Here is an 18,625-nt window from a genome sequence, read left to right on the forward strand (position 1 = left end):
AGTAAATAATGTCGAAAAAAAATGTAAATTTAGGCCGCACATATAAAATTAGTCCCTGCAAAATCCTGGAGTGACTAAATAATGTTTTTATTTTTATAATTTTTGGGTATTTTAGGGTGATGTTATAGTGATAAGTTCATGCAGTATTCATATTTATAATCTATTTTTGACCTATTAACCACTCTAGCTCACCCAAAAATGAAAATTTACTCTCTCTCTTTACTTGTTTCAACCATTCCTTCTGTTGAAGAAGATATTTTGAAGAAAGCTGGAAACCTGTAACCATTGACTTGCATAGTATTTGTTTTTCCTACTATTGAAGTCAATGGTTACAGGTTTCCAGCTTTCTTCAAAATATCTTAATTTATTTTTAACATAAAAAAGAAACTCATAAAGGTTTAGGAACCACCAGTAAATAGTGTGTAAACTTTCATTTTTGGGTAAACCCCTTAATAAAAGCATCAATATGAATATAAAATAAAACAACAACACCAAAGGGTTAAAAAAAACAACTTTTTTTGTGAACGTTCTGTTAAAGTAACTGGAAGAACATTATTTATTCAAAACTTTTCCAGAACTTTCACAGTTAGTTTGGACTCTGTACCATTCCTCTTAGAAATTGTGGCTTTCGCTTGCAAAAGCTCTGAACCACACTTTTACTTATTTTTTTTAATATAGTTTCTCTTGTGAACACAAAAATACTGAAATATAATTTCAAATCAACCCAAACCATTTTTTACCATGCTAAAACAGATACTAATCAATAAAGCTCTAAATCAATAAGTCACATGCACCCAGTTCCTCTAATTCTAAAAGAGAGTTAAACTGTGTCCTCAAACATTTCTCAGTTTTCCAGTCCTAGTTTGCAGTATCAGGATCTGGTGTAGGTTCCTCTGGGTCGTTCTCTGGTTCTGTTGGACATGTGGTTTCTGGTTCATGTGTAGAAACAGCTTCTGTAAGATGCTCATCTTCAGCCGCCTCTGCTTCTAAACCACACAATCCCAGATTTACAGAGTCTGTATGAAACAAAACCTGAAGATCACATCCGCTCTGCAAAATACTCACTTTTGTACACTCTTTAAGATAAAGACTCCAAAAAAAAAAAGGTTTTTACATCAAAGATATAAAAGAACAATTAATTTATAAATAATTATATCTCTGCTGAAAAATCCAGCTTTAACCAGCCTGGTTGACCAGTCTGGTTTTAGAGGGGTTTGGGCCATTTCCAGGCTGGTTTCCAGCCATTTCCAGCATGGTCTTAGCTGGTCAGGCTGGAAAATAAGATGGACATAGCTGGTTTTGGCTGGGCCCCCAGATTGTCTAGGCTGGTCAAGCTGGTTTTAGCTGGTCATTTTCCAGCATGACCAGCTAAGACCAGGCTGGAAATGGCTGGAAACCAGCCTGGAAATGGCCAAAACCCCTCTAAAACCAGGTTGGTCGACCAGCTAAAACCAGCCAACCAGCCTCGGCTGGTTTAAGCTGTTTTTTTCTGTTGGGATAACAAATAATTTCTTTATCAGGGTGTCCACGGGGTCTTAAAAAATCTTCAATTTGATTGTGAAACTTGCAGAAATCCTGTTTATGGAACATCGATGCCTGTTAAGAACATTTGGTCATGCTTTATTTTAAGGTGTCTTTTTTTTACAGTGCAACTCACATCTATTATTATTTATTTGCTAATTAATTACACGTAGTTACTACATGATTGGGGTTAAAATTAGAGCTGTGGCAAAAATGGTTGGAGAAATTTTTCAAAACAGCCGTTCTCTGCAAATACCACTCGAACCTAAAGTAATCATTAATAAAGTTAGGAAAGGTTTACGTGAATAACGAGTGTTCATAGTGAGTTGTGTTTACATAAATCTAATGAGAAAAAGAGCACCATTTGCTAGCCTAGCCTAAAAATCTGACAAAAAAACTAGCCTACAGAGCTGTCTGCTGTTAAAAACTAGCCTAGGGAGCACATGCATATAATTTAGCCTAGTGTGCCATCTGCTGTTAAACACTAGCCTGTAAATAAGCCTAGAGCGCCATCTGTAGTTAAACACTAGCCTAGAGCGCCGTCTGCTGGTAAACACTAGTCTAGAGCCCAGTCTGCTATTAAAAATGAGCCTAGAGAACTATCTGCTGTTCAGGACGAGCGTAAAAACTAGCCTAGTGTCTCATCTGCTGTTAAAAACTATCCTATAAATTAGCCTAGTGTGGTATCTGATGTTTAAAACTAGCCTAATTTGCCCTAGAGCAACGTCTGCTGTTAAAAACTAGCCTAGAGCGCCATCTGCTGTTTAAAACTAGCTTATAAATTAGCCTAGATATGTGTCAGCAGTTAAACGCTAGCTATCGAGCTCCAGCTCAAATGCGGGTTTGATTTTAGGGTAAGTTGTGTGTAATTATGCTTTAATTAATTGTAATTACTATAGTACCTGTAACAAGCTCACCTCAAAATAAAGTGTTTCCAAAGGTTTATGTCTAAAAGCTGTGTGTTTGTATATTTCTGCACTCTTGCTCACCTTCCAGCCTGCCTGTCATCTTCCCATCATCCACAAACTCCTCTTCTTCTTCTGTGGGACTGGAGCATTGTGGATTTGAGTGTATTACTGTACCTAAGGTTTGGTTTTGAGGAATAGGGGAACCCAAGGATTGATCTGGTGGGTTTAAAGGAGTGCTTGTGGTTTGATTTTCACTGATCTGTGTTGGTGGGTCTGTACTAGAGGTTTGGTTTTCAGTAGCTGTAGTTTTATTTTGGGGGTTTGCATTAGTCGGGGTTGATGTTAGAGTTGGAGTGACCGTGCTGGGTGTGGTGGGAAATGATCTTTTTGAAGGCTTTGTTGGTACAGGAGTCATCGTGGAGCCAACGTTGATGTTTCCTTCTGCGTCGGCCAGATATGACACCACACCGAAATCAGGCACGCTTTCAATCACATTCAACTGGTGAGAGCAAGAGGTAAAAATTACATACAAATGCATTCTCCAGTTCATTCTTATATCTTTGTTTCAGGATAAATAATACTGATAACTGAATTTACAATTTTGTGTGAACTGACCCTTAAAGGAAAAACATGAGCGTGTGTTATTGCCCGTTCCCACCACTGAATAAAAACAAATTATTGGAATTTTTTTTATTATACAAATTTTATATATATATATATATATATATATATATATATATATATATATATATATATATATATATATATATATATATATATATATATATATAATACATTTAAAAAAAACTTAAAAAATTAAGTCAGAATTGTGAGTTATAAAGTCAGAATTGTGAGTTATAAAGTCAGAATTGTGAGTTATAAAGTCAGAATTGCGAGTTATAAAGTCAGAATTGCGAGTTATTAAGTCAGAATTGCGAGTTATTAAGTCAGAATTGCGAGTTATTAAGTCAGAATTGTGAGTTATAAAGTCAGAATTGTGAGTTATAAAGTCAGAATTGTGAGTTATAAAGTCAGAATTGCGAGTTAAGTCAGAATTGCGAGTTATTAAGTCAGAATTGCGAGTTAAGTCAGAATTGTGAGTTATAAAGTCAGAATTGCGAGTTATTAAGTCAGAATTGCGAGTTATAAAGTCAGAATTGTGAGTTATAAAGTCAGAATTGTGAGTTATAAAGTCAGAATTGCGAGTTATTAAGTCAGAATTGTGAGTTATAAAGTCAGAATTGCGAGTTATAAAGTCAGAATTGCGAGTTATAAAGTCAGAATTGCGAGTTATTAAGTCAGAATTGTGAGTTATAAAGTCAGAATTGCGAGTTATAAAGTCAGAATTGCGAGTTATAAAGTCAGAATTGCGAGTTATAAAGTCAGCATTGCGAGTTATAAAGTCAGAATTGCGAGTTATAAAGTCAGAATTGTGAGTTATAAAGTCAGAATTGCGAGTTATAAAGTCAGAATTGTGAGTTATAAAGTCAGACTTTTTAATAACTCAGAATTCTGACTTTATAACTCGCAATTCTGACTTTATAACTCACAATTCTGACTTTATAACTCGCAATTCTGACTTTATAACTCGCAATTCTGACTTTATAACTCGCAATTCTGACTTAATAACTCGGAATTCTGACTTAATAACTTGCAATTCTGACTTAATAACTCGGAATTCTGACTTAATAACTTGCAATTCTGACTTAATAACTCAGAATTCTGACTTTATAACTCGTAACTCTGACTTAATAACTCAGAATTCCGACTTTATATCTTAGAATTGCGACTTTATAACTCAGAATTCTGACTTCACAACTCAGAATTCTGACTTAATAATGCAATAATATATTTTTTATTTATTTATTTATTATTATATATTTTTTTCCAATTAATTATATTTTTTTATATCCAGTAGCGGTAACAGGTTTCCGTACTTGAAACCTTTCCATCATTAACCCTCAGTTTATTGTGAGTTTGTGCAGGTTACACGTTGAAGGTAAAGTTAGCGGTGGTGTTCAGGTGGATCCGAGTGTTCAGACATCAGATGCAGGCTTGAGGAAGGAGGGATGTGTGTGAAGAAGAAGAAGAAAACAAGGGAATCACACAGACAGGGAGTCGAGAGAAAATCAGCTCCATTTATTGGAAATAACACAGAGGAGGAAGTCATATCATTATCTGTGAGGTAAAACAGGAAGTGACGTCAGAACTGCTGATCACGCATGCAGTGGTTTATTAGGAACGTGAATCACACACACACAGATCTTGGAGCAGGAGCATGGATTCATGTGGTGTGTTAAAGGGATAGTTCACACAAAATTTTCAGTATTAATTACTTACACAAAACCTTTATGAGTTTCATTCTTCTGTTGAACACACAAGAAGATATTTTGAAAAATGTTGGAAACCTGTAACTATTGACTCTCATAGTATGTGTTTTTCCTACTATTAAAGTCAGTGGTTACATGTTTCCAACATTTTTCTAAATATCTTCTTTTTTGTTCAACAGAAAAAAGAAATCAAAGGTTTGGAACCACTTCAGTGTGAGTAAATTGAGTAAATTTTCATTATTTTGGGTGAACTATCCCTTTAATTACTCTCTCATGTAATTTCAATAATCCCCTGAGACTTTTGTTTATCTTCTAAACACAAATTAAGATATTTTAGATGAAACCCGAGAGCTCTCTAATCGTTTAAAGTCCACAAAACAAAAACATTGTCAAAGCAGTTCATGTCATTTCAGTGGCTCAACTGTAATCATATGAAGCTCCAAGGACACTTTAGTGAACCAAAAAAACTGTAAAAACAACTCAACATCAGATCAGGGTGTATGTTTACTAAGCACTGCAATAGGACTCTAATTATAATATGTCACTCTGATCCTAGTAAACATGCAACCTGATCTGATGGGAACGATATAAGCAAACAAAATCATTTTAATGGGTTTTTTTGGTGCGCAAATGTTCTCTTGGAGCTTCAGTGATTACAGTTGAGCCATTGAAATCACTGTTTCGACTATATTTTTGCTTGCTTTTCTTGACTTGGAATATCTTGATGGTTATAGACGATGAGGGAGCTCTCTGATATCATCTAAAATGTCTTAAAGCAACACTCCACCTTTTATTTTTTTGAAAATAGGCTTAATTTACAGCTCCCTCATTGTTAAACAGTTGAGTTTAGCCAGTTTTTAATTCATTCAGCCGATCTCTGGGTCTGAAGGGAATACTTTTAGCTTAGCATTGATCATTGAATCGGATTAGACTATTAGCATCTCACTCAAAAAAGAGTTTCAATAATTTTGCTATTTAAAGCTTGACTCCCTCATAGTTAAACAGGCTTATTTTACAGCTCCCTCATAGTTAAACAGTTGAGTTTAGCCAGTTTTTAAGTCATTCAGCTGATGGGTTTGGGAGGAGCACTATTAGCTTATCTTAGCTTAGCATAGATCATTGAATCGCATTAGACCATTAGCATCTCACTCAAAAATGACCAAAGAGTTTCTGTAACTTTGCTATTTAAAGCTTGACTCCCTCATAGTTAAACAGTTGAGTTTAGCCAGTTTTTAATTCATTCAGCCATTTTCTGGGTCTGGTGCACTTTTAGCTTAGCTTAGCATAGATCATTGAATCGGATTAGAGCATTAGCATCTCACTCAAAAATGACCAAAGAGTTTCAGTAACTGCTATTTAAAGCTTGACTCCCTCATTGTTAAACAGTTGAGTTTAGCCAGTTTTTAATTCATTCAGCCATTTTCTGGGTCTGGTGTGGGCACTTTTAGCTTAGCTTAGCATAGATCATTGAATCAGATTAGACCATTAGCATCTTGCTCAAAAAATGACCAAAGAGTTTCCATAATTTTGCTATTTAAAGCTTGACTCCCTCATTGTTAAACAGTTGAGTTTAGCCAGTTTTTAATTCATTCAGCTGATCTCTGGGTCTGGGGGGAGCACTTTTAGCTTAGCTTAGCATAGATCATTGAATCGGATTAGACCATTAGCATCTCGCTCATAAAATGACCGAAGAGTTTCAATAAATTTGCTATTTAAAGTTTCACTCCCTTGTTGTTAAACAGTAGAGTTTAGCCAGTTTTAAAACCATTCAGTCAATATCCAGGTCTATCGTGAGCACTTTAGCTTAGCTTAGCATAGATCACTGAATTAGATTAGACCATTAGCATCTCACTCAAAAATGACCAAAGAGTTTCAATAATTTTCCTATTTAAAGCTTGAGTCTTTTTTAGTTACATCAAGCTGCTATTTTCTAGGCTGATACGATTAGGAACTATGCTCTCATTCTGGCGTAATATTCAATTAACTTTGCTGCCATACCATGACTCTAGCAGGCTATGGGAGTTGTAAAATAAGTCTTTTTTAAGTGTTTTAAATTGTGTACAAGAGATTGAAGCTACATGAGGATGAAAAACTAATAACATCATTTAAATTGTTGTGTGAACTAACCCTTTTTAAAGGATTTCTATACAGCAGTGATTGGTGGTTTTATGAATCTATGCACCTGCCTTTCAGGACAGAATAATGATAAACCATAGAGAAATGGAGCATTTGTCTCTCAAGTCATATCTGATCATCTTTATGTGCTTGTTTCTTCACTAAATCTACACAAGGAAAGTCACACAGTACAATCTGAAATCATTCATTCTCTAATATGGGCTCTTTTATTTTCTTACACCACAACGGAGAATACTGTCAAGTAAATAATGCAAACTGCAAATCACAGTGTGTTTCCTGTTAAAACACTGCTTTTGATTGTGTGTGTGGTGGATTAAAACTTGGACCAATACTTTTCATTTAGCGAAAATCAAGATATTAGCACCATGTTGATACTCTCCATTGTGAAAAACACCACCGGATTTAGGGGAAAGTGTGGAATAACATGTTTTTTTATGTTTCTAAAGGTTTCTTGTGCTCACTAGGATTGCATTTGATAGTTTTCATGAAATAGATTTGAGTTTATATTAATGATGCTTGTATAAATATATATTTTTATATATAATACAATTGTAAAACCTTTCATTTGGATTGCAATATCATTTCAAGAGTTCACACTTAGCTGATGATTCATCAAAAGCTTGTTTGGCATGCTGTCCCGGGAGAGAGCCCCGAGCTCAAGGGATCCTCGAGCCCGGGGCTTCCTCCCATTTGCAGAGCGAGAGGGGAGTCTGAGCTCGGTGGATCTCAGAACTCCCCGTCTGCAGTAGCTAAGGGAACATGTGAGGAAAAAAAGGGGCTAGACAAATGCTTGATTGTTATGCATGATGTATGTATTTGGATGGTGGGAGGAAACCGGAGAACCCAGGGAAAACCCACGCGGACACGGGGAGAACATACAAACTCCTCACAGAAACACCTACCGACCTGGCAGGACCAGGGTTGGCAGTGTTCTTGCTGTGGGGCTAACAGTGCTAACCGCTGGGCCTCCGTGCCACCCGATCTAAGGTGAAGGAGGAGAATGGGGAGGAAGGGGGGGTTCTTCCAAACAAAGATAAGGTGGACTGAAAACTGTGGTTATTTATAGTAGCTTATGGCTCATATGATTGGATGATACTGATTAGCTTAATACGAGACCGGCTGTGATAAATCATAAGCACATGATCCTCTCGAAATTTGTTTATTAATAAACCTCACTTAATGATCTGTTTTGTTTTGTCATATAAATACAGCCTTGGCAAGCATCAGAAACAACATAAAAATGTAATTATTCCAAACTTTTGTACCTTCGGATGTGAAATATAAACTGGGCATTAATTATTATTAATATATTTCTGCATGAACTAATTAATGTAAGTTTACTAACATAAACTAAGAATGAACGATACGTGTACAGCATTTATTAATCCTATTATTTGCATACTCTTCGGTCTCCATAGTTGTGCTTGTAAACATTGGTTAATGCACTGAGTAGCAAAAACTAACAACTTTATTTCCATTAACGTTAACAAAGATGAATAAATACTGTAGTAAATGTATTATTCATTGTTTGTTTGTGTTAGTAAATACATCATCTCTGTACTTTAACCTGTTTTTTGTATTGCACTATAATCAATTTCTAAGTTAATCCTTTTTTCAATTTATTTTTTCTTGCCGTGCTCCTCGTCTGGCATGAAGACACTTACGGTGAAGTCTCCGCTCTCCGTGCCGTATTTATTCTTGACCAGGATGCTGTACTTGCCAGAATCGGCCGTATTGACGCTGGTGATGGTGAAACTGGCAAACTTTCCAGACTCAAACTTGAGGATGTAGTGATCATCTGAAACCATCTCGCGCTCGTTCTTCAGCCACGTCACCTCTGGTACAGGATCACCCCAGATATTACAGGTCAGGTTCAGCGACTAACACAGGAGAGACACCAGAAACATACTCAAACTGCTGTCTTTTGTATGGAAAATACTGATTATTATTTAATTCTTTTCTAAATATCTGCCAAGTGATGTTTAACAGAGAAAATTACACTATTCACAGTATTTCTTGTTAGGTTTTTCTCTTTTGGAGTAAGTCATTTCTTTTAGTTTGGCTGGAATTATTATTATAATATATATATTTTTGGTAATACTTCAGTTTAAGTCACAATTCATGCTATTAACTACTGCATTACCTGCATTTGGGCTGCACAAATATATCATTTTTGCATAGAGATTGCAATTTATGTGTCCGCAATAGTCACATCGCAGGATATGCAATGTTAAGTTGGGATTATAGTTGATCAACAATTGAAAATACATGAAATTTGTGAAGTCATTGCAAAGTATAACCATAAGAGAGGGAAACTTTATCATTTGCATATGTTATAAAGGCTTTTTAAATGAGTTTAAAGCAGTCAGGCACAATAACATACAACATTTGTACCTATAATTAAGAATACCTTTACTGAATTATTAATACAAAGATTATTTTGCACTTCATTATTCAATGGCACTGTTTATTTGACTTGTTTCTTTGCTCTTATTATTCTTATATTAATTATTATAATTATTCTTGCTTGCAATTTGTTTTGTTTTTTTATATACATGATTCACACCCTTACAAAATCAACCCAATCAATCTAAATGAATGAGCTATTCAAGCTGGTGAAATTGTATTCGTATCGCAATATATATTGCAGGAAAACAAAATATCGCAATGTCAGATTTTACCAATATCATGCAGCTCTAACCTGCATATTATAAAGTTATTACTGTTCATTAGTAGTTATACGATATGTAATATATATATATATATATATACAGTATATATATATATATATATATATATATATATATATATATATATATATATATATATAGAGAGAGAGAGAGAGAGAGAGAGAGAGAGAGAGAGAGAGAGAGAGAGAGAGAGAGAGAGAGAGAGAGAGAGAGAGAGAGAGAGAGAAAGAGAGAAAGAGAGAGAGAGAGAGAGATTTTTATAATAATATAATATAGATAATATAGATTTCTAAAATATAGATTTTATTCTGCATCCCTACCCAAAACCTAAACCCAACTTCTACCTTACTAACTGTTGAAAATCAGCAAATTGGTAGTTTATTAAGCTAGTAGTGTTAGTTAACTGTTTCTTAATAGCGTGAATTGTGACTTAAAGTAAAGTGTTACTTTTTTTTTTTAATTAAAAGCTTCCCACTCTAAGCCAAATATCAAATTCCCTGACATTCACTGACTAAAGCTGAAATATCATGAACTATAATCAGCAGACAAACAATTAAATATATCGTCAATCGCATGTTTTCATGTCAAAACGGTTTAGGACACCATGCTAAAGCTGAAAACAAAGCTTTACACAAATCTAATAGTTTAAATATGTGACTTAATACATACCAGAATCAGAACTTAAAAGTAATTAGCTATATTTTCATTTCTGCCCGCAACCACTTATGCCACCTAATCAAATAAATAATATATTTTTTTAATTATTACAACACTATAAAAAGCAAACATGTAATAGAATGGAAAGTAAAGTTTTAAATGACAAACTAAAATCCCTGATGTGCCATGATTTGGAAAAAAACATCAAAAATTGCCTGACTATCAATAGCTATGTTTCCATCCACCTATTTTTATGTGCATTTTGGATATGCGCATAAAAAAACGGTTGATGGAAACGCCATGATGCGCATAAACAATGAAAATGCGCATAAAAAACGTATGCACATAACTGAGTAGGATAAACTTTTTATTCGATAAGAAAAGATGCACATAATCTACGATGGAAACACTTTTCAAATGAAACAAATTTCAGTATGTGCATTAAAAAAGGTCATGTGATTTTGTGATAAGAGATCATGTGATGATGAAAATGTGTGTAAACGGACACACCAGCAGGCTGAGCACATTGTAAAACTTCTGAAGTGGTGTTTTGGTCATTCTATAACGCCTTACCGTTTAAGTATTAGTGTTATTATATTATTAATGACCTCCAGAACTGTCAAGAGCGTCTGTGCTCCGCGTCTGACACCTTTAAACACCACCGTACGTTCACTGCATGTCAGGATTGCCTTTTGCAGCGCAAGTCATTTATTAAATATAGAAAAGATTGAGGCAGCTTCTCCTACCGCAGCAAATTCAGTTTTTACTGTTGATATTTGGCGCTGTTTAATCAGGAAGTGATGATTTTGTTCGCTTTGACTCGTTGGATGGAAACGCTGCTTTATTCGCACGTCTTTCATGCGATAATTCAGTTTTGCGCATAAAGTTCATTCGCATTTTTGGATGGAAACATAGCTAATGTATGCAATCGATCTTTTAAAATGCTATGATATGCCAGAAATTCATGACCTGTGGGAACCCTTTTCGAACCAGAAATCCTGCACGTTACCTTGCCCTCTTGTATGGTCACAACATCAGGTAAACCACCAGCCACACGAGCACGATCTGGGAAAAGCATTGAAATTATACACTTACAGTACACTCATCACATCTGCAACATGTAACATAAATCCTCTATTTCTGCCTTCGTCCACTCACTTCTCTCTGCAATCGCTGCAGCCCTACGGAAGAAAATGAAAGGGGAAAATTACAATATTACTGTTTGTCATTTCAACACTCAGTCAGAGTAGTATCTATCATAAATTACAGTATTTTCCAAGTGTAAAGATACTCACTTGAGTCTTTGAAATTCAGCAAATGCATCATCAAACGCTGAAATATGACAAAAAAATGCTTGATTATTATAAAACTCCTCATGAGGCATGCTAAACAATATTTTGATGCTCATTTTTGCATCACTACCAAAGCTACACAAAAATAAATACAACCCAGGCTCATTCTGAAAATGTAGTCCCGAGGACGTTTCTGGAGACCGCGAAATACGTCCCGGGAGGTATGTATTTTTGCAGTTTTTGGTTTTCGCGAATCCGCGAGAGGCCGCTGTGTGCGCCTTTTTGGCTTCTCGGACGTCTCCCGCGAGTGCCATTCGCACCCGCGTGAACCCACCAGAGGCCGCTGTCGAACGAACGTCTGTCTGTCCGACTGGCTGAATGATTGACTGGGCGACCGGCTAATCGGCCTGCCGACCCACCCTCCTCCTTCTCCGAACCCAACCAATTTTACCGATCGACCTGCCCGCCCTAAACCCAACCAACGATTTACAAAAGCCGTCCGGAAAAAGAAAAGGCCTCGTCCGATTTTTATTTTTTATTTATTTAAAAAAAATTTTTACCACGTTTTCGGATTTTACCACATTCTCACCCTGTTATGAACCTCTTCGCTTTATTTCTTGGATTCTGTTTTAGTCTTACCTGATTTCTGGAACCGCTTTTCCTCAGACTCGAACCCGCTCGTCGTCGTCGTGGTCAGCTCCTCTCTGCGTCTCGAGTCCGCCGACGCACAGGACGAGCTAACCGGACAAACTGGTTGCGGCGGGAAAGCCCTCCACATGAAGTCAAGCGGACAGCCGGCGAGCGCTAAAAGGAACGGCGTCATACCGCCCCGCAGTGTTCGCTTAAAAAACAAAATGCAGCCATACGTACCTCCGGCTACATAATTCGCGGTCTCCAGAAACGTCCTCAGGACTACGTTTTCAGAATGAGCCTGGATTGAATAAATAGCACTTCTAAAGAAACATCCTTATACATAAGAAGAGTAATGCGTTAGTTTAAGAACCAATTCCCACTATTGGCTTATTATCTGGTCAATATTAAGATCTTAACTGTTTATTAGTGCTTATAAAGTATGATTTTATTTAACATCCCTAATCCTACCCAAAACTTAAACCCAACTCCTACCTTAATAACTATTAATAAGCATCAGATTAGGAGTTTGAACAAAAAGTCTTAGTTAATAGTTTGTTTATATTGAGAATAACCATTAAATACCTTAATATTAAGTGTGACCAAAAGAAGTATGTTAAATCCATTAGTAGCAAACATCAAATCTTAGAGTCTAACTTCAAAAACATTTACTTGTTGATAATATATTGAAATGAAATACTGCTTATGTGCAGTAAAAAGAGACTCACTGAAGGCTGTTTATGCTAATGAGGGTCACTAGTGGGCGGGGCTTTCCCCCTCTGATGACACGTACAAAGGGAGAATGTCAATCAAAGTGTTTCTGCAGACTGTTTCTATCAAGTGTGATTATAAAAAAATATAATTAATTAATGTTTACCATGAGAAGCTGGTTATATTCACACACTGTTGCAGCATAACTGTGCTTAAACCCCTTCTAAAAGTCATTTTTGCATAATAGGTCCACTTTAAAATATGTACGTGTCATCTGAAACTCAATTCCTGGAGGGCCGCAGCTCTCCACCCTAATCAAATACAGCTGATCTAGCTAATGAAGGTGTTCTGGAGTAGTCTTGAACACCTTGATTAGTTCAATCAGGTGTATCTGATTAGGGTTGAAACAAAACTGTGCAGAGCTGCGGCCCTCCAGGAATTGACTTTGACACCTGTGTTCTAAATAAAGCTGGAAAACACTTTCTTCAGTGAATGTCTTTGTGTCTCTTCACCTTGTCCAGCGAGCTCCACAGTTCTGCGTAATCCTCCTTTCCCATCGAAGAACTCAATGGCGTATTTGCCTTTGTCTTTCTCTGTGGGTTCAGAGATCTGCAGCCACAGCTGTTCTCCAACAACACCGCTCTTAATGCGCTCGGTGAAAGCGATCGCGGCGTCCCTGCAGCAACAACACACATATGTTGGGTTTTCATGTTTTATGGGGACTCCCCATAGCCGTAATGATGTTTCAACTGTACAGACTGCATATTCTGCCCTCTCAAACCTCACAGAAAACTCTGCAGATAAAATACTTCATTTTGGATGATTTGCAGGGTTCCCACTCTAACATTCACGGTCACCGCTTTGCTTATCTAGCGGAAGAGGCGGAGCTACCAGGCACTGACGTTGGATTATTTTTTTACTTTAGATTGTACAACCAATATTCTCCTGAATGAGTGATTATGCCGCTGTCATGAGTAATCGAGTACCTTCCTGACAATTTTATCCACCTAGGAGTGATCCTATTGGTTCACTGGAGTTGTAATAGGTATAGTTTGTAGCGCCTGATAAAAAAAAAAAAAAAAATATATATATATATATATATATATATATATATATATATATATATATATATATATATATGTATATATATGTATATATATATATATATATATATATATATATATATAATGTATATGTATGCAGCGAATATTTATTAATTAATTAATTTTCCTTTATTAGTCCGGGGTCACCACAGTGGAATGAACCGCCAACTTATCCAGCACATTTTTACGCAGCTCATTCACACATACACTCATACACTACAGACAATTTAGCCTACCCAATTCACCTGTACTGCATGTCTTTGGACTGTGGGGGAAACCAGAGCACCCGGAGGAAACCCACGCGAACGCAGGGAGAACATGCAAACTCCCTACACAGAAACGCCAACTTAGCTGAGGCTCGAACCAGCGACCTTCTTGCTGTGAGGCGACAGTACTACCTACTGAGCCACTGCGTCGCCGAAAACTTGTTTAAATGTATGTCATGTAAAAGAGCGTTATAATGACATAAAACTATTTTAAATTATGTGTTTCATATACTAATGAACAACTAAAGGCATGTGTTGTGTGGCATGGAGAATTTCTCGTTGGGGCTTTTATTTTAGATAGTGCTACCACTTCTTATGTGAATATTTAAATACATAAAACATCAAAAAGACATGTTAGTAAGGTAGAAGATGTGTTTAGGTTTTGGATAGGGATGCAGAATAAGATCCTACATTATAAGTAATAATGATCAGTTAATAACTTTAGAATATGCAGGTTAGGTCTACAATCTTTTCAGTTATTTTAACTATACATGTCTTTAACTTGTAGTTACAGATAATAATGTTACTAATATTATTAGTCTTGTTATAATCACAAGACTGAGAATAGACTATAAAAAGCACCAAATATGATAATAATTGCACTGTGCCCTACTGAAAAAAACAGCTTAAACCAGCCTAGGCTGGTTGGCTGGTTTTAGCTGGTCAACCAGTCCGGTTTTAGAGGGGTTTTGGCCATTTTCAGGCTTGTTTCCAGCCATTTCCAGCCTGGTCCTAGCTGGTCAGGCAGGGAGATGACCAGCTAAAACCAGCTTGTCCAGCTTAAACCACGCTGGTCAAGCTGGTTTTAGCTGGTCATTTTCCAGCCTAACCAGCTAAGACCAGGCTGGAAATGGCTGGAAACCAGACTAGAAATGGCCAAAACCCCTCTAAAACCGGACTGGTTGACCAGCTAAAACCAGCCAACCAGCCTAGGCTGGTTTAAGCTGGATTTTTTCAGCAGGGTGGAGAAGTAGAATAGCTTTTGATCAGGCATTCAACGCAGAAAATTCATTGGGGTCCTAGGCTGGATTGCAGGGGGGACTGGATTTCTCACCACACCGCCTCCCGATGGTGAATGCGGTTATACTCATGACAGGCACTATTTCAGTGTTTCCCAACCCTGTTCCTGAAGGCACACCAACATTACACATTTTCAACCTCTCCCTAATCAAACACACCTGAATCAACTTATCATAACATCAGAAGAGACTCCCAACACCTGAAGTTAATGGGTCAGAAAAGGGAGACATACAAAATATGTACTGTTGGTGTGCCTCCAGGAACAGGGTTGGGAAACACTGCACTATTTGGTAGTTTGGTCATTTATTTCACTAATTTGGCAGCCGTCAAATGTCATCAGGTAAACTGATTGAATTTCTGGTTAGTAAAAAATGCTATTGTTCCATTAGGGACGACACTAAATTCATGTACTATGCTGTTGAGTGTGTAAGTGTGTAAGCACATAGTGTATAAGTGCATAGTGTGCCATTTGCGATGCACCTAGTGTAAATCATTGATTAGATGCAGACTTTAAACTCTTACTTGTGATGCCAGGTGACGTGCAGCTCGTCATTATAATAGCTGACAAAGGTGTAGAGTCTGATTCCCTCCTCTGTGCTCTGGATCTTTAGCGGAGTCGAGGAGTTTGCTGTGTAAAAAAGGCAAAGAAAACTTCAGACCTGCTCTGCTAAAAATGGACATTTGTGAGGAGTTTTCATTTTGAGGAAATGTTCATTTTCGTGTCATATGCTGACATTGTGAATCTTACCAATAACACTGAAAACCTGGTTCATCAGGTCTTTGAATCCTGAAAAAGAGAGTTTTTAAAATCAATTCATTTATGATTTAATTATGATCGGCAGCTTTCTGGAAAAAAAGCAACAATATAAATTATTTGCTTAATCTTTGGGGAGAAATTTTGAGGAATTAAATATCATACAAATGTATGTACAGCTATATTGCACATATTATACATAAAACACACAACATGGCTTTAATTAAAAAGACAAATTTTGCATGGGCCATTCATACAGAATATGTTTTTTCCCCATTTCAATCCTTCCAATCAATGTCAGTTCCATAGCAGTGGAAGAACTCAGAGGTGGGGCAAAGCGATCTTCTGATTATACAGTGCTCAGCATCAGTGGTGTAGTCCTTGCTATACGCACTTATACTCAGTATGCCTGCTTTTTTCCACAAGCTGTTTGGGTATTACAACTTCTGAGGATCATACTCTCGGTATACTCACTTGTTTTGGTGATTAAACTTCCCTTGAGTTTAATTGTATTATTTTTCAATTTCTAAATATATTTGATGACTAAAATAAATATATCTGTTTAATAAATCTGTTTTGTTTAAATGCACCAAAATACATTGCCTATATTCACTGAGAAATGGAGAAAAATATTCATTTTCAAATGGGGTGTACTCAGTTATGCTGAGCACTGTGTATGTATATATATATATATATATATATATATATATATATATATATTATGAATATAGTTTTTTATTATTTATTTATTTATTTATTTTTATTTTTTATTAATTAATTTAAAAAAAATTGTTGTTACTGGAATACTCTATTCTGATTGGTCAGTCGCGACACTCCAAGGTATGTTATTCCCAGATAACAACCTGGGCAGATAACAACGCATTGTGTGTGGCCCCTAACAATGTAATTTAGTAGTGTCTAATAGTTGTTTTCAGTCAGATTTGAGCTGTGTTACCTTGGTCAGTAAGGTTGAGGGTGGAGGTGTCTTTGCCTCTTTCGTCTTTCAGAACCACTTCATAAATACCAGCATCCTTTTTCGAAATCTGCCATTGACACATAAATAACATGTATGAAAACAATGACAAGCTGATGAAACATTTCTACCATGTTTTATCAGTTTGCGAGCATGTTTTAACATCCTGTAGTCTGCTTAGTGTGATGTTTTAGCAATTTCCTGACACGTTTTAACATGAATTAGCAGGCTAAAATGATTTAGCTGGTGTAAACATATTGCTAGCATGATTTTGTCATGATTAACTGGTTGCATGGCATTGAAGGTCCACATTTGATCAGTTTTTGCTTTCCCACAACCTTTGCGATGCTAGCACTAGCATATTCCACTGCTTTAGCTACAGAAAGACCTGTTTTTGTCTGTTTCTGCTGCTCACCTGTGCGATCTCCAAAGTTAACACTCCTTCAGAGAAATCCAGTTTTTCGTCGACCTTCACCTCCCGTCCATCTTTATACCACAGCGCCGTCGAGTCTTTCTTCATGTTACCAACCTACAGCACAGATTAGCATGTGATTAATGAAGAATCAGAGAGCTGAATGAGTTTTTGTGAGTGTTGAATTGTAGAGAGACGTATGGCTCACTTTGCACTTCAGTCTGACGCAGCACTCGGGTGTCACTTCATAACCAAGATACTCCACAAAGTGTGGACCTGACAGAGTGTAGAGACTGATTAGCATACAGACACAGTCTCTGCAATGGCATTAACATACACCTAGTTCTTTGTTTTGTTTTGTTTGATCTGTATTTGTTTTGGTTTTGTTATATATATACCACATCCCAAAGGTGCTCTATTGGATTGAGCTCTGGTGACTGTGGAGGCCATTTGAGTACAGTGAACTCATTGTCAAGTTCAAGAAACCAGTCTGAGATGATTCACGCTTTATGTCATGGTGCGTTATCCTGCTGGAAGTAGCCATCAGAAGATGGGTACACTGTGGTCATAAAGGGATGTACATGGTCAGCAACAATACTCAGGTAGGCTGTGGCGTTGACAAGATGCTCAATTGGTACTAATGTGCCCAAAGTGTGCCAAGAAAATATCCCCCACACCATTACACCACCACCACCAGCCTGAACTGTTGATACAAGGCAGGATGGATCCATGCTTTCATGTTGTTGAGGCCAAATTCTGACCCGACCATCCGAATGTGGCAGCAGAAATGGAGACTCATCAGACCAGGCAACGTTTCTCCAGTCTTCTATTGTCCAGTTTTGGTGAGCCTGTGTGAATTGTAGCCTCAGTTTCCTGTTCTTAGCTGACAGGAGTGGCACCCGGTGTGGTCTTCTGCTGCTGTAGCCCATCCGCCTCAAGGTTGGACGTGTTGTATGTTCAGAGATGCTCTTCTGCAGACCTCGGTTGTAACGAGTGCTTATTTGAGTTACTTTGCCTTTCTATCAGCTGGAACCAGTCTGGCCATTCTCCTCTGACCTCTGGCATCAACAAGGCATTTGCGCCCACAGAACTGCCTCTCACTGGATATTTCCTCTTAGTCGGACCATTCTCTGTAAACCCTAGAGATGGTTGTGCGTGAAAATCCCAGTAGATCAGCAGTTTCTGAAATACTCAGATCAGTCTGTCTGGCACCAACAACCAT

At 37.0% G+C, this 18,625-nt stretch overlaps 2 protein-coding genes across 2 annotated transcripts in view; both read right to left on the reverse strand.

Moving 5' to 3' along the window:
* Nucleotides 1–316: 316 nt before the first annotated feature.
* LOC130231471 (uncharacterized) lies at nucleotides 317–4,381 on the reverse strand. The gene is made up of 3 exons (XM_056460804.1): nucleotides 4,367–4,381; nucleotides 2,511–2,928; nucleotides 317–986 (listed from the first exon to the last, which is right to left on the reverse strand). The coding sequence occupies exons 1-3, from the start codon at nucleotides 4,379–4,381 to the stop codon at nucleotides 859–861; spliced, it is 561 nt and encodes a 186-aa protein (XP_056316779.1). The 3' UTR covers nucleotides 317–858.
* A 2,432-nt stretch (nucleotides 4,382–6,813) lies between these two features.
* Nucleotides 6,814–18,625, reverse strand: part of myom1b (myomesin 1b) — a 66,659-nt gene continuing 54,847 nt past the window's right edge. The window contains exons 26-35 of the mRNA XM_056462444.1: nucleotides 17,612–17,679; nucleotides 17,407–17,520; nucleotides 16,974–17,061; nucleotides 16,013–16,051; nucleotides 15,787–15,892; nucleotides 13,388–13,551; nucleotides 11,538–11,574; nucleotides 11,401–11,423; nucleotides 11,252–11,307; nucleotides 6,814–8,775 (exon numbers count right to left, since the gene is read on the reverse strand). Coding sequence (XP_056318419.1) covers nucleotides 8,515–8,775; nucleotides 11,252–11,307; nucleotides 11,401–11,423; nucleotides 11,538–11,574; nucleotides 13,388–13,551; nucleotides 15,787–15,892; nucleotides 16,013–16,051; nucleotides 16,974–17,061; nucleotides 17,407–17,520; nucleotides 17,612–17,679 — 956 coding nt within the window. The 3' untranslated portion in view covers nucleotides 6,814–8,514. The remainder of the gene's footprint in view (nucleotides 8,776–11,251; nucleotides 11,308–11,400; nucleotides 11,424–11,537; nucleotides 11,575–13,387; nucleotides 13,552–15,786; nucleotides 15,893–16,012; nucleotides 16,052–16,973; nucleotides 17,062–17,406; nucleotides 17,521–17,611; nucleotides 17,680–18,625) is intronic.

Source organism: Danio aesculapii, chromosome 7 (genome assembly GCF_903798145.1).
Source record: "Danio aesculapii chromosome 7, fDanAes4.1, whole genome shotgun sequence".
Classification (NCBI taxonomy): Eukaryota; Metazoa; Chordata; class Actinopteri; order Cypriniformes; family Danionidae; genus Danio; species Danio aesculapii.

Excerpts from the sequence above, each read along its gene's own strand:
- LOC130231471 (XM_056460804.1), bottom strand. Across the intron at positions 987-2,510 it reads GATGACAGGCAGGCTGGAAG|AAGCAGAGGCGGCTGAAGAT; the intron begins GTGAGCAAGAGT and ends TGTGTGGTTTAG.